At 27.0% G+C, this 14,366-nt stretch overlaps 6 protein-coding genes across 6 annotated transcripts in view; 4 read left to right on the forward strand and 2 right to left on the reverse strand.

Moving 5' to 3' along the window:
* Positions 1-342: 342 nt before the first annotated feature.
* Positions 343-3,834, forward strand: Phum_PHUM077910 (WD-repeat protein, putative; the record flags this gene model as incomplete). Its single annotated transcript, XM_002423628.1, has 2 exons — positions 343-841; positions 911-3,834. 2 exons carry the CDS (start codon positions 343-345, stop codon positions 3,832-3,834), a joined length of 3,423 nt encoding a protein of 1,140 aa, XP_002423673.1.
* A 446-nt stretch (positions 3,835-4,280) lies between these two features.
* Positions 4,281-4,870, forward strand: Phum_PHUM077920 (mitochondrial inner membrane protease subunit, putative; the record flags this gene model as incomplete). The annotated part of the gene is made up of 2 exons (XM_002423629.1): positions 4,281-4,720; positions 4,828-4,870. The coding sequence occupies 2 exons, from the start codon at positions 4,281-4,283 to the stop codon at positions 4,868-4,870; spliced, it is 483 nt and encodes a 160-aa protein (XP_002423674.1).
* Positions 4,871-6,114: 1,244 nt separating this feature from the next.
* Positions 6,115-7,909, reverse strand: Phum_PHUM077930 (uncharacterized protein; the record flags this gene model as incomplete). The annotated part of the gene is made up of 5 exons (XM_002423630.1): positions 6,115-6,214; positions 6,412-6,519; positions 6,658-6,774; positions 6,871-6,965; positions 7,433-7,909. The coding sequence occupies 5 exons, from the start codon at positions 7,907-7,909 to the stop codon at positions 6,115-6,117; spliced, it is 897 nt and encodes a 298-aa protein (XP_002423675.1).
* Positions 7,910-9,510: 1,601 nt separating this feature from the next.
* Phum_PHUM077940 (zinc finger protein, putative) lies at positions 9,511-11,828 on the forward strand (the record flags this gene model as incomplete). Its single annotated transcript, XM_002423631.1, has 4 exons — positions 9,511-10,602; positions 10,690-10,883; positions 10,987-11,674; positions 11,808-11,828. 4 exons carry the CDS (start codon positions 9,511-9,513, stop codon positions 11,826-11,828), a joined length of 1,995 nt encoding a protein of 664 aa, XP_002423676.1.
* Positions 11,829-12,458: 630 nt separating this feature from the next.
* On the reverse strand, positions 12,459-13,748 carry Phum_PHUM077950 (Growth hormone-inducible transmembrane protein, putative; the record flags this gene model as incomplete). Its single annotated transcript, XM_002423632.1, has 4 exons — positions 12,459-12,546; positions 12,631-12,808; positions 12,883-13,322; positions 13,408-13,748. The coding sequence occupies 4 exons, from the start codon at positions 13,746-13,748 to the stop codon at positions 12,459-12,461; spliced, it is 1,047 nt and encodes a 348-aa protein (XP_002423677.1).
* Positions 13,749-14,244: 496 nt separating this feature from the next.
* Phum_PHUM077960 (uncharacterized protein) overlaps positions 14,245-14,366 on the forward strand; it is a gene marked incomplete at both ends in the record, with an annotated part of 3,551 nt that continues 3,429 nt past the window's right edge. The window contains one exon of the mRNA XM_002423633.1: positions 14,245-14,287. Within this exon, the coding sequence (XP_002423678.1) occupies positions 14,245-14,287 (43 nt within the window). The remainder of the gene's footprint in view (positions 14,288-14,366) is intronic.

Raw genomic sequence — 14,366 nt, forward strand, 5'->3', positions numbered from 1 at the left:
AATTCTAATTTATTGAGGTAGTTAATTTTCTACTATAAAACATGAAAGAGCTTTCTATTAATTGCCAGTAAATATTAAAAATTAGTTATGTGAAACAGACTTGTTTCTGAGTACTATGTCTTACTAATTTTTCACATATTTTAGAAATTACTTTTACAAAACTATTCTAAAATGTGAAAAAATCTGTATTTATTCCGGTGTACATTCACCGGAATTCCCGTGAATAAATATGTTTTGATTAAAAAAATAAATTTGTAAGTTTCTTAATTTTTTTAAAAACATTTAATGATCAATTCTATTTTTAACCTAATTATTTAATTATAGGTAGACAAATGCATCAAAATGTTTATTTACTTAAGTAAAAAAATTGCTATACCAAATAACACAAAATTAAATTGCCTAGCTTGGAACAAAGAACAAGGCTATATAGCAGTCGGAGGAAGTGATGGCCTCTTAAAAATTTTAAAACTTGATTCTGGAAATGATAATAAAATGAAAGGCTTGGCAGCACCATCAAATTTGTCTATGAATCAAACTCTTGAGGGTCATAGCGGAGAAGTTCAAGTTATAGTCTGGAATGAAATATATCAAAAATTAACTACAAGTGATCAGTATGGTTTAATAATTGTTTGGATGTTGTATAAAGGTTCTTGGTATGAGGAAATGATCAATAATAGAAATAAATCTGTAGTGAAAGGAATGTCTTGGAGCAGTGATGGGCAAAAAATTTGCATAACTTATGAAGATGGTGCTGTTATAGTTGGGAGCGTTGATGGAAATCGAATTTGGGGAAAAGAAATTAAGGGAGCTAAATTAAGTGCTGTTCAATGGGCACCACATGGTAAGAGTTTATTGTTTGGTTTACAAAATGGTGAGGTTCATATATATGATAATCAAGGAAATTTCTCAGTAAAACTAAACATTCATTTAAGTCCTGTAGTAGCATCTAGAACTAAAACAATAGTTGGTTTGGATTGGTATGATGGCAAGCAAGGGTTGATCGATGAACATTGTCCAGTGTTAGCTCTATGTTATCACAGTGGACACATGCAATTAATGAAAAATGAATATGATGAAAATCCAGTGGTTATTGATACTAATATGAAAGCTGTTTGTTGTAAATGGAATCACAATGGAACTGTCATAGCTGTTGTCGGAACAATGATTCTCCCAAATGAGCATAAAGAAAACAATGTTATTCAATTTTTTAATCCCTACGGAGAACACATAAGAACACTCAAAGTGCCTGGTGAGAATGTAACAAGTTGCGAATGGGAAGGTAATTCACTCAGAGTGGCCCTATCAGTAGATTCCCATATATATTTTGCCAACATCAGGCCTGATTATAAATGGACGAGCCTTAATAATGGAAGGATTATTGTCTATTCATATAACAGCCTTAATCAACAAGGAACTTGCATATGTTTTTGGGATACAAAAAAAGGAGAAACACACATCAAACATTTTTCCGGTTTGCTGGGCATTACTGGTTATTCAATGTATTGTGTTGCTGCATTTCGCACAGATGATCCGAAAATATTTAAAATCATGTTATTTAATTCGATTGCTACATTAATTGATACAAAAGATATAGAAATAGAACCTCTTTGGTTAGCCATAAACTCATCTGCAGTTTTTATTGCTTCAAAAAATAACTTTGCCATTTGGAGTTTCAAAGCTCATGAAGTTCATTCATCCGTTAATTTAGTTCATAAAAAAATTAAAATATATCACATAGATGACATACCCTGTGGTGTAGCAGACGTCATTCAAGACTTGGACGTAAATTATGAGCCTGTTAAAGATACGTTTGCCACATCCGATCCCATCTGCTGTATCACGGCATCGGACAAAATTCTGTTGATAGCTAGAGAATCTGGAGTTATACAACATTATACACTTCCTCATATCGCCCTTACATTGAGATACAGCGTTCATAATAGACTCTATTCCATGTTTATCAATTGTGATTCTACCAAATGTGCTCTTATAGATGTTTCCGGAATCTTAACTTTTCGCAATATTGAAGAATCAAATGAATTTACATTAAAAAGTCACACAGTAACCAATCAAAATCCAACAACTGAAAGAAAAGACGTGTGGGCTTTGTGCTGGGCTAGCGACAATCCAAGCTTGTTGGCTACAATGGAAAAAACTCGTATGTATATTTTAAGAAATGACGAACCGGAGGAACCCATTATTAGCGCAGGTTACATATGTTCATTTAAGGATTTAGAAATTCGAGGAGTTTTGCTTGACGAAATCATGAAAAATCCAGAACAACCCAGTCCGGAACACATTCTCGATTTAGAAGTGAAATCTTTAAGAGATACGAGGGAACTTTTAGATAAAGTTGGCATAACGGAAGCACCTGCATTTATCGAAGACAATTCTCATCCAATTTTGTGGAAATTGTTAGCTGAATCCGCACTCAAAAAAATGGATTTAACAATAGCTGAATCAGCATTTGTAAGATTTTCAGATATTCAAGGACTTCAATTTGTCAAGAGACTTCAAAATATTCACAGTGAAAGTTTACGAAAAGCCGAAATAGCATCTTACCTGGGAAATTTCGACGAAGCAGAAAAAATTTACCTTGAAATCGATAGAGCTGATTTGGCCGTTCAATTGCGAGAAAGGTTGGGCGATTGGTTTCGTGTTGCTCAACTCATGAAAATAGGAGTCGCAGGGTCGGATATTCAATACGAAAAAACTTACAATTCGATTGGAGATTATTTTGTTGATCGACAAAATTGGAAAAGCGCTCAAGAATATTATGAAAAATCAAGAAATTTCGAAAAGGAAGCTATGTGCGCTTATATGCTCGAAGATTGGGAAAGTTTAAAAGCTATTTCCAGAAAGCTTAACGAAAAACACCCATTTCTCGTTAAGTTAGGAACCATGTTGGCAAATGTTGGTATTTGTAAAGAGGCGGTAGATGTTTTTGTAAAAGCGGGCGAAATCAAAAAAGCTGTTGATTGTTGCATCACTCTATCTCAATGGTCGGAAGCCATAAGGTTAGCAGTAAAACATCAGTATCCAGGTGTCAGTAAATTACTAGCGTCTAGTGCAAAACAACTTATCGAGTCTGGAAAAATTTTAGAAGCCATTGATTTTCTTTCCAAAGCTCAACAATACATAGAAGCTGCTAAACTAATGTTTATGGTTGCTGACGATGAAGCAAAAAAAACAAAAGATTTAGTGTACATAAAAAAACTTTACGTTTTAGCCGCTTTGATTCTCGAGGAAAAACAAAAAACTAAAATAGGTGAATTGTCAACGATTTTAGAAGGGGAAACTACGACCGATTTGCTCGAGCCCTGGAGAAAAGCAGAAGCCTACCATTTTTTAATTTTAGCCGAAAAGCAACTGCAGCAAGGATACATAGATTCGGCGATGAGAACGTCGTTAATTTTAAACAATTACGAAGACATTCTCGATCCAGAAGAAATTTATTGCCTTCAAGCCATCACTTCGGCTGGCACGCATTATTTTGCAATTTGTTCAAAGTCTCTGTCAAGGCTTGAGGCTCTTCCCGACTTACCCGAGGATAAAAAAACGGAATATGAAGCCCTTGCACTCGACCTATTTTCTAGAAATTGCCCTCGCGATCCGAAAGAAAATCTAGTAGAATGTTCAATTTGTTTAACTCTTATTTCTAGTTTATTCGACACTTGTCCAAATTGCAAAACTAAATTTCCCGTTTGTGTGATAACAGGAATTCCAATATTAAATGATTCTAATATTTGGACTTGCACAACTTGTCATCATAAAGCTGTCGCACATGATGCAGCCATAAGAAAAACTTGTGCGCTTTGTCACGCATCTACGTAAATAATTTTTTTAAAATCGTGCATTACATTTTTAATGTTTATGTTTAAAAAAAAAAAAAAATTATACATTTAATTTTTGCTAAATATATGATAACTAACTGCAAATATAGTTATTTATTGTAATAAAATGTATTTTTTGATTCCGAATTTACGCGCTCATGATATTTTTAAATATTAAAAAAACATGGCGCTTGTCAAACCGCCATCTTAGATTTTACTGATTGAAACCGTACTTTTTACATTTTTAATTAATTTTGTAATTTAAAATATTTTAAATTTAAAATGTTTAAAATGGCTAAAATAAATTTATTTATTATTTATTTTGAAGTAAAATTTTAAATATAAGTGTAAATCAATTAATTACGTAATTACATTAATCAATTTTTTTTATTAAGTTAACCAAACTTAGATAGAAGTTAATATTTATTATTGTGAAAAAAAAATAACATGGAATTTGGACGTATATTTAAAACTGTTTTATACGTCGTACCTGTAGGTATTGCAATTGTAGATACAGTAGGCTATGTAGCGAGAGTTAAAGGAATTTCTATGAGGCCATCTCTCAATCCTGTTTCTGATTGTGTAGATTTTGTTTTATTAAATAAATGGGTCGTTAGAAATTATGAAATTAAAAGAGGAGATATAATTTCATTGATATCTCCAAAAGATCCGGAACAAATAATTATAAAAAGAGTTGTCGGATTAGAGGGAGACGTTATTTCAACAATCGGTTATAAATCTAAGGTAGTGACAATTCCACAGGGACATTGCTGGGTAGAAGGTGATCATGTTGGTAGTTCATTTGATTCAAATACATTTGGCCCTGTTGCATTAGGATTAATTACGGCTAAAGCAACTCATATAGTTTGGCCCCCATCAAGATGGAGGTCACTATAAAAATTTTATAGGTAGGAATTATTGCTCTAATAATAAAAACTTGTTTAGTATTAAAACATTGTAATTTTTTTTATTTATTTTTCTTCTTCATTTTTAGATTCAGATTAAAAATATGCTCATATAAATTTATCAAAGACTGATTATTTGTATTTCACTATTTTAGATGAGCCTCTTAAATAACTGTGATAAAAAAATGTATCTTATACCAAACGGTTTGTAAAAAAGTTTTTTCAAAATAATATAGAAAATAATTAGTACTTACTAATATTTGTACTTAATAATGGTTGACTATGATAATATATATGATTAAATCATCAAAATTTATTTTCAAATCAATAATTTTTAAAATTTTTTTTGACTATTATTCGTTATAAATCTTTTCAGATTTTATTTTTTTAAGTATTTAATCATTATTTAAATGTTGAATAGCAAATTTTTTTTTGGTTTTAAGTAAATTTACTAAAACTTATTAAAAAATATTCTTGTAGATTTAAAAATTTTATGGCACAATTAATGAATTCATTAATTAAATAATAGTTTTCTTAATTTTTTCTTATGAATAAGTTACATATATTTTTATCGTCATACCATAACAAGTACAAATTATAAAAAATAATATATTTTTAATTAATAATCATAATCAAACCCTTCAAGTATAAATAAATTGTGAATAGAAATATATCTCATAATATTATGGAAAAATAAAATTTTATAGTCGAACCCAATATTTTGCCTAATTACGAAAGCATTTATTTCAATAATCATAGATTGCTTAGTAATGGATTAAATTTTAGGAAATTTTTTTAAAAATATTATTATGTTAAAAAAATAAGTATAAAAATTTTTATTCAACAAACGAAATGAAATATAATTATAAAAAATACAAAACAACAAACAACAATAAACATTTCTATCGAATATTACTGAAAAAAATTACTAGTTATAATATTTTATATGAAATATCAACTTGTGTAATTTAATAATAAAATTAAATAGTAAAGGTTAAATAGGTTATAATAATTTACAAATAATAACTTAAATAACTTGGAGGATATTATTATAAATAATAAAAAAATAATTTGTTTAATGCCCTAAACAAAAATTATTGATATATTTTTCACAATGTACTTGTGATACAATAGTCACACATAGATTTATAATATATATATAACATGAAACTTTTTTCAAGTAAAAAAATAAATTATTTATTATATTTTAAGAGTGTTTGTCATTGCGGAATGTGATATAGTATGATTAAAATAGTAGTATTTTACCTTTAACTTATGTTAGTAAATTCTTTTTTTTTTTTTTTTTTTTAAATATATACTTTTATTATTACAAAAAAAAAAAAATAATAATAATAATAATAAATATAAATTTTACATTATTGAAACCTTAAAAATTCATCCAAAGTTGGTCCATGCTCTCCTAGAGGATCATTTGGAAACATGAGAACGTCATCCACCCAAGTGTAAGCCAGAGTTCTAAAATAAAAAAAATAAAAAAATTATTTTACAGTTTTGTCAAAGTATTATCTTGAGAAAACTATAAATGTTTAACAAACAATTTACAAACTTTAGGTTTTAAAATTAAAGTAGTTTACAAAACGAAAAGAGTTTTTTTTAATAACATTCATATTAATTACTAGTAATTTTTAAAATATTTAAATTTTTCTTAATACCTATAATTGATTGTTTCAGCCCAAGCTGGATTTTCTGATAGGAGATCTCTATAATTGTCTCTAGTAACTATAATACCTCCTTTGAGTACAGCAGTTTGTACAATAAACCTAAAAAATACAATTTTTTACTTGAGAAAGTTAAGAAAATTTTGTTTTTAAAGTAAAATTGAATAAAGTTCATCATCTATAAGTATATAAAGTTAATGTATTATGTACAATTAAATAAATTACATATATTTTTCAGACCTGTCATCATATGGTGTCATACTCTTTCCTTCGACATATTTACTAGGAGTAAGAATTACATCACCGTTTTTAACCAACTGTTGTAAAATTTCAGGATTATCGCTTCTCCTGCTGCTTCTGCAAATGTTAATAACAATTCATTATTACTGTAAGTAATTTTTCAGTAAATTTAATTCAGTACAATTTTTCAGTAAGTTTCTAAGTAATACTTACATCCTAAATTGAGGGACAAAAGCTGTTACTTTGTGTCCTCTTTCTTTAAAATATTTAATACATATTTCTAACTTTTTACATGAAAATTGAGCACCCTTGTGACTAATAATAATAATAAAAAAAGAAAAAAATTATTTTTATCAACTCAAATTAATTCTATCAATGTAATGAAAATTATTAATTAAAATAATGCTTGCCTTATAGCTACATTACTTCCATCTATTATAATTGGTCTCAGTCCTTTTTTGGGTAACACAACAGGAGAATTTAAATAAATGTTTTTGCCAATATTTGATAATTTGGAGACATTATTCGAATTGAAATTTTGTAGAGGATAATTTAAATTTCTCCTTTCGGAAACGGAAAGTATTTGATGACTGTGTTTTAAAATTTTTTGTTTAATTTTTTTCTTTTTATTTTTCTTTTTATTCTTTTTCTTTATATAACACTTTATCATTTGGTTAAGATCCAACGATGATGAATGAGACATATTTAAATTATTATTAGTATTAATAATAAAAATATCATCATTGTTTTTTTTGTTAATATTCGATTTCACTACCATAATGTCACTGTCATCACTTATATCTATAACAGTTGGATCATTATTATCACATTTTACAGAAGAATGACTTAAATCTTTTAATATAATAACATCATTTTCATCATTATTATCATTATTAAAATTAGTGGTAACTGAAGTGTCATTCGATAGTCCAGACTTATCATCTTCACATTGAGCAGAATAAGTTCCTGGATCATCTTCATCGATGCATAAGTCTATTGTTTGATTTAGGCACTCTTTGTTGTTTAGATGTTTAAAATCATCAAAAGAGTTTTGTACTCCTGAGCAACTGGGAAGGGACATTAGTCCTAAATTTATGGTATCGTATTTTTGAAAAACTTTTTCAACCTCAGTCTTGTTTTCTCCTTTAGAAAATTCATGAATTAAAAAATTACCATTTAAAGGCCGAATTCGCGGTTTTGTACTTTTACGTTTTTGTTTAAATTTTCTTTTTTTAGATCTAATTGGTGTCATTTTACTTTTTTTTTTTTAGGCGAACACTAACGTACAATATAACTTAAATATCATAAAAAATTTTTTCATAACTTTATTAATTAAAAAAAAAAAAATGGCCTTTATTAAAATTTTAGGAAATTCTTATTTATTAATATTACTAAATTATTTAAAAGCGTAGTTTTTTTAAAAACATTTATTATGGAAGATTAAAATATTATGGAAAATAAATAACCTAATATAATCAGCTGAAAAGCACAAAATACATTTAAGGGATTTTTTTTTTGAACAGGGAAATTTTTTTTTTAATGTAAAAAGTTTTTTTAATATTACTAATTATTATAATATATTAATTAAAAAAGTCATAATTACTACTGTTTCATTATGAATTCGTTTAAATTCTTTAAATTTTTTTTTCCAGTTTTTAATAAATGACAAACAAAAAAAAATTAATAATTATTAAAATTCTATTTAAAGTTTTTCATATTCCTTAAAAAAAAAAATGAACCTCATGACTTTCGATTAAAAAACATTGAAAACTTTTAAATAAGTACCTTTTTGTAATGAATGTAACATTTTTAGCAAACAATATATCTTTAAAAAATCATATTGATAATAGAAAAAAGAAAAAGGTTATAAAAATTATAATAAAAATATTTCAAAAAAAAGTTTGCAAAAGTAAACAATTTTTCGTTGGGAAAAAACTAAGAAAACATTTTTTACAAGGAAAATTAATTAATGTTGGCTACACTTAGATCATGGTCGTTTTCGATTTCAAAATATATATTATCAAGTTTTTATTTTCAAAACGGAAATCAGTATTTATGTATTGATTGATTATCAAATTTTAATTTAAAAAAATGTTCAACATGTGAAAAGTTATTTAGTTTAACAATATCGAATAAGTTAATAATGAAAGTCAGTAATAAGTGCCAAAAGTAAATTTAATAACTGAGTCATGGAAAGTCAGAAACGAAAATGCCTCATTTTTGAGGAATCTTATCCGCAAAAAGGACTAGCATTTTTTAAATTTCCAAAAAACAAATCAAAGTAATTTACAGATTTTATTTATTATTTCATTTTTTTAATTATTTTTTTTATATTTAATATTCATAATATCTCGATTAGCAAAGTAAATACTTAAATTATACTTAGTTTTTTTACAATAAACAAATTACAACTTTTAAATTACAAATTTGAACTGAGAGAAATTTTTCCTATTATTAGATATTTTAAAACTGTAGCCTTGTTAGATCCAAAAAAAACAGCTAGAATATGTATGCACTTTAAAGAAAAAAATTTTATTAATTGTAAAATAAATTCTTTAGTACAAAATGCTTGTCCTTTTAATAATAAGGCAATAATTACACTTTTTATTTTAAAATAACATATTATTAAATTATTGAAGTTTATTACTTAAAAACACTTTTTCTCTTTGTTTTTAGATCTTTCTGAAACAAATACACAAGTATTAAATAGAAAAAAATATCAGTATTAAAAGGAATGGTTTATCTGAAGAAGGTAAATGAATGATCACATTGCAATTAAAAATTTTATTTTATTCAAGTTTTGCTTTTGTTTTTAATAATAAAAAATAATTTTTTTTGTTTTAAGGCTTTAAAATGCAAGAAAAAGACTCATTTAAATGTGGCAGATGTAAGATTCAATTTGAACAATTATCTCAATTTATTGATCACAAGAGGACATTATGTAAATCTCCTGAAACTCCCATGTCTGATATTTCGACAAAATTGTTAATGGAACTTCCTGAATCTTCTTCATTAGAAAAGACTTACCTTATATCATTAGATAATAATTTCAAACATGATAATGCCAAAGAAAATGTAATTCAATTTATGAGAGATGATCAACCAAGTGAAAATGAGCCAGTAACATTTCTTATAAGTGAAAATCAATTGGATATTGATAATTCTTCGGCCACAATTTCCAGTCAAATATTTATTCCTGCAAAAATTCCTCAGGAAAATAATTCAGTTTACATTGCTAATTCTGAATGTAACAAAGGAACAGAAAGCATAATTATAAATACTGATAACTGTGCCAAACTTAATTCAGATAATATAATTTTAAGTAATTCAGTTGAAAATGAGCCATTGGATATAGAATTTTTTCTAACTCAAAGTACAATAGATACCAAGCAAAATGACACTGTTATACTGACTAATTTTCAAAATATATCAACTGAAAATAATATTTCTCAAAATTCTGATGGCATTGTTTCAGTTAATGATTCACATAATACATCACAAATCAATGAAAATTTATTAAAACTTATTTATGAGCAATTGTCAAATAAGAATAATAGTCATGACACGTTAACAAATTTTGTTAAAATTGATAAAAAAAATCTTGATAAAATCAAATCAAAATTAGAGTGTTCTTTTTGTGGTAAAGAATTTGAAAAACAATTTAATTTACAACAGCATGAACGAATTCACACTGGAGAACGTCCTTTTCAATGTATTATTTGTGGAAGAGCCTTTTCTCAAAAGTCAAACGTTAGAAAACATATGATTAGGCACAAAGTATGGCCTCAGGCTCAAAAAACATTAAAGATTGATAATGATCATACTGAATCAACATTAAGTCAAGAATTTTTAGATCAAATTGATTATTCCTGTCAATATTGTTCCTTAAGTTTTAAGTCTTATTCTCAGTATAAAAAACATTTAAGTGTTCATTCTAATTTTAAGGTATAAATCAACAATTTACACAACTATCGAAACTTAATTATATTTACTCGCAATCATTTTAATTTTTTAATTATTATTTTTTTTCAGGTTTATCGTTGCATTCAAAAGGGATGCAATGAAACTTTTAGTGATTTAGATGAGTTTTTATTACATTCAAAAATTCATTCTTCCGCAGAATTTCGGTGTCATATATGTTTAAAAGCCTTTACTAGTTTGGATGATTTGGGAGCTCATCAATATGACCATGATTTAAGTGGGAAAAATAAAAAAGAATTTGACGTGTAAGTAGTTTTGTTAAATAATTTCTTTTTTCTTTTTTAATTTTTATTCAATTAAGTAATTTTTTCTTATTTTATATTTTAACTCGCGTATTTTCTTCTTCAGTAAATTAAAATGTAAAATATGTCACGCACAATTTAAAACTTTGGAGTCTTTAAAAAATCACATGGCGGTTGATTCACACAATTACGAATGCGTTCATTGTCGAAACGTTTTCAGTTCGGAAAGATTTCTTCGCCGACATTTAGCAACTCATCTCGATCCCTCTGAATCTAAATATAAATGTATGAAATGTAAAAAAACATTTCGGACTCAAAAATATCTTAACAATCACGCATTCGTTCATTCGGAGGAGAAACCCTTTAATTGCGAACACTGTGATAAACAATTTGCGTCGAAGTATAGACTGAAAAGGCATTTAGCCATTCACTTGAATCAGTATTTCGAGTGTCCTTTTAAAGCGTTTTTAGGTTGTTTCAAAACATTTTACAGAAAAGATAAACTTAGAGATCACATAGCGACTCACAGCAGCGTAAGATTAAAAACGTGTCAAATTTGTTCGAAAACATTTTCATCACTATTAAAATTAAATCAACATTTGAAAAAAGATCACAAAATAATAAAAAGTAAAAAAATATCAAGGTGCTTAAATTGTTTTCAATCGTTTAGAAAGCAAAAACAATTAATGCAGCATCACTGCACGGTGGGAGAAAGAAAAATCAAGGCCAATACTGAAATATCAGATCATCAAACAGAAGGAACAGAAAATGTGTCCAACATCGAAATTATTATGGTGCCTTACATAACAAATAATAAAAATTGAAAAATTTTAATAGAAAGTACATTTTGTGCCTCTTACACGGTATAAAACGGGAGGGAGGGGGGGGGGAAAAAATTGATTATTAATAACAAAATCGTACGTGCAGTTTTGTTTAATCGATTATTAGTAGGATATTATTATTACATTTACTTTAAAAATAATATTTAAGATTTTTTTTTTTTTTAAATAATAATTATTTTATAATAACATCTTTTACGATAATATTTTTTAATAATTTTACCATAAGTAAATATCTGACAATTCTTTAAAGTGATATTTTTATTTTAATTTATAAAATTAATAAAAAAAAAATTATTAATGAAATATATTTTAAAATTTTACAGTCAATTTCGTTCATCTTTTCTCGTACAACATAATAATTTACAATTTAAAATAAATCAGAAAAAATTTCTCAATAAGCATTTATTTTTAGATTTTATTTAACTTTGAAAAATTTCAGAATCGTATACTCTCCATAGTTGTAATATTTCTTTTTTTTTTTAAGGTAAGTATTTAGCAATTTCTTATTTTTATGATAATTTACTATTAATGATTAATTTTGTTTTGTTTTGTTTTTTTTTTTTTAATTTATTATTAAATAAGAAAAATTGTATTTATCAGTCGTTTTTAACATCAAACAGCATTTATAAAGAATTTTACAGAAAATTAAATACTTTGAAATTTGTTTTCTCAAACAAAATAATAATTTAACAATTATTAAATTATGTAATTGAACTTAAAATTAATTAATAATAGTTTAACGCTTTTTGTTTCCACCACCTCCGGCTAAAATTGTAGCTATTCTGATGAAGATGTTAACAGTATCTAAATAAATTGAAACTGACCTAAAAATATTTAAAAAAAATTAATTAATTAATTAATTAATTTAAAATTTGATTGTGATGAAATTATTAAAAATTTTTTCTTACATGTTAACAGGATCGAAAGGCCTAACTCCGGTGTAATCTGGTGGATAATTTTCAGCTGTATGAATTATCCTTTGAGTGTTATACAACAAAAAGCCAGAAAATAATATTAATCCTCCATATAAAGCGATTGAATGTAAACTGGAACCGAGTACTGTTGTTGGTGGTAAAAACATAGTTCCTGAAAAAAAAGGTATATAATCACAATATGATGGTAAAGTAATTATTTAATAATTTATTTAGATTATTACAAACCGATTGAAGAAGCGAAAACAACTCCTAATCCAATAGCCAATGGTCCACCCATTTGTAAAAATTTTTCACTTGGAGCGCAGACTGCAATAGCTGATAATCCTCCTACAACTCCAGCTGTGTACCATGCAGCTTTTAGTAATATGGGTCCACCCAAAAATGCCATTGGAGCCAATACAGCACCAATTAAAGCAGAGTGACCTATCCATGCCAATTGTTTGGCACCAAATCCAGGTGAGTAAGGAATACTTTGAACTATCATTCCACTTCCAATTAGTGCGCCAAGAGTAACTACCATAGACATAATTCCACCTCTTGTAACCAATTGTAAAAGAGCTGGGGTTGAAAACACGGCAGCAGCACTAGCTGCAGATATTGCAATAGATCCACCAAAATACATATAAGTGTCTTTAATTCTGTTCTTTACATATTGAGGCCATAATCTAAAAATTATTTTAAATATTTATAAATATGTAACTGAGCGCAAATAGGACAGTAAGTTTGAGAAGAATTTTTAAGTATATTTACACAGATTTTTCAATGGAACCTGCTTGAGAGGACAAACCAAGGCCGTAATAGCAGAGTGCACCAATTCCTAAAACAGAAGAACCAGCTAAGGCTCCTTTTCCAATTGAAAAAGCAGTATCTCCAGCGGGTGAAAATGCTTCTTCTCTCAATGTTTTTCTTCTCGCTGCATGCGATAATCTTTCTCTAGAGTTATTCATAAATTTTCGAATGCCATCGTTTCGTATGATCGGAGAAACTTTAAATACATTGATAGGTCTAATTGATATTATGGTTTTTACGACAGGCAAAGATTTAGCCATAGGACTTGCTAAAGAGACTTGACAGAGTCGGGCGCTAATCATGATGAATTTTTAAATTCCTAAAAAATTTAAAAAAACTTATTTATTTTATCACGCATTATCTTTGGTGATGCAATTTCGTTAGATCGTGAGCAATAATTCAAAGACAATTTTAATAATTGAAAATTCTTCAAAAATTAAATTGGGTTGATTAATTTAAGTTACCTACACAATTTGCTAGTAAATATCAAACAGATACGTAATAAAAAAATAACTCACTAAAATTTTACAAAACCTATCTGCTAACCGATACGTCACGGTTTTCATAAATATCGAATCAATAGTTTACTTTATTTAAATGGCGACAATTTAAGAAAAGTGTCGACAGGTCATAAATTGTTTAAGCATTGATACTGTATTTTGGAATAGAGCGAAAATGATTTTTTCAATTTAATAAAAATTATCTATTTGGCTTCTAAGAATGAAAAATTTAAGGAATTTATATCAGAATGAAAGTTTTATGTAAAATTTTATTTTTAGCTTTATCACAACTTTAAACATGTCAAATTCGAGAGTTTATGGTTCTATAAGGGAGGCAGTACGTGTCAAAGTAAAGGTAAATAATATGTTATTAATTATATATTTCTAACAATTTTATTTAGTAATGTCATGTCTTATGTA

This window comes from Pediculus humanus, genomic scaffold (genome assembly GCF_000006295.1).
Source record: "Pediculus humanus corporis 1103172107427 genomic scaffold, whole genome shotgun sequence".
NCBI lineage: Eukaryota > Metazoa > Arthropoda > Insecta > Psocodea > Pediculidae > Pediculus > Pediculus humanus.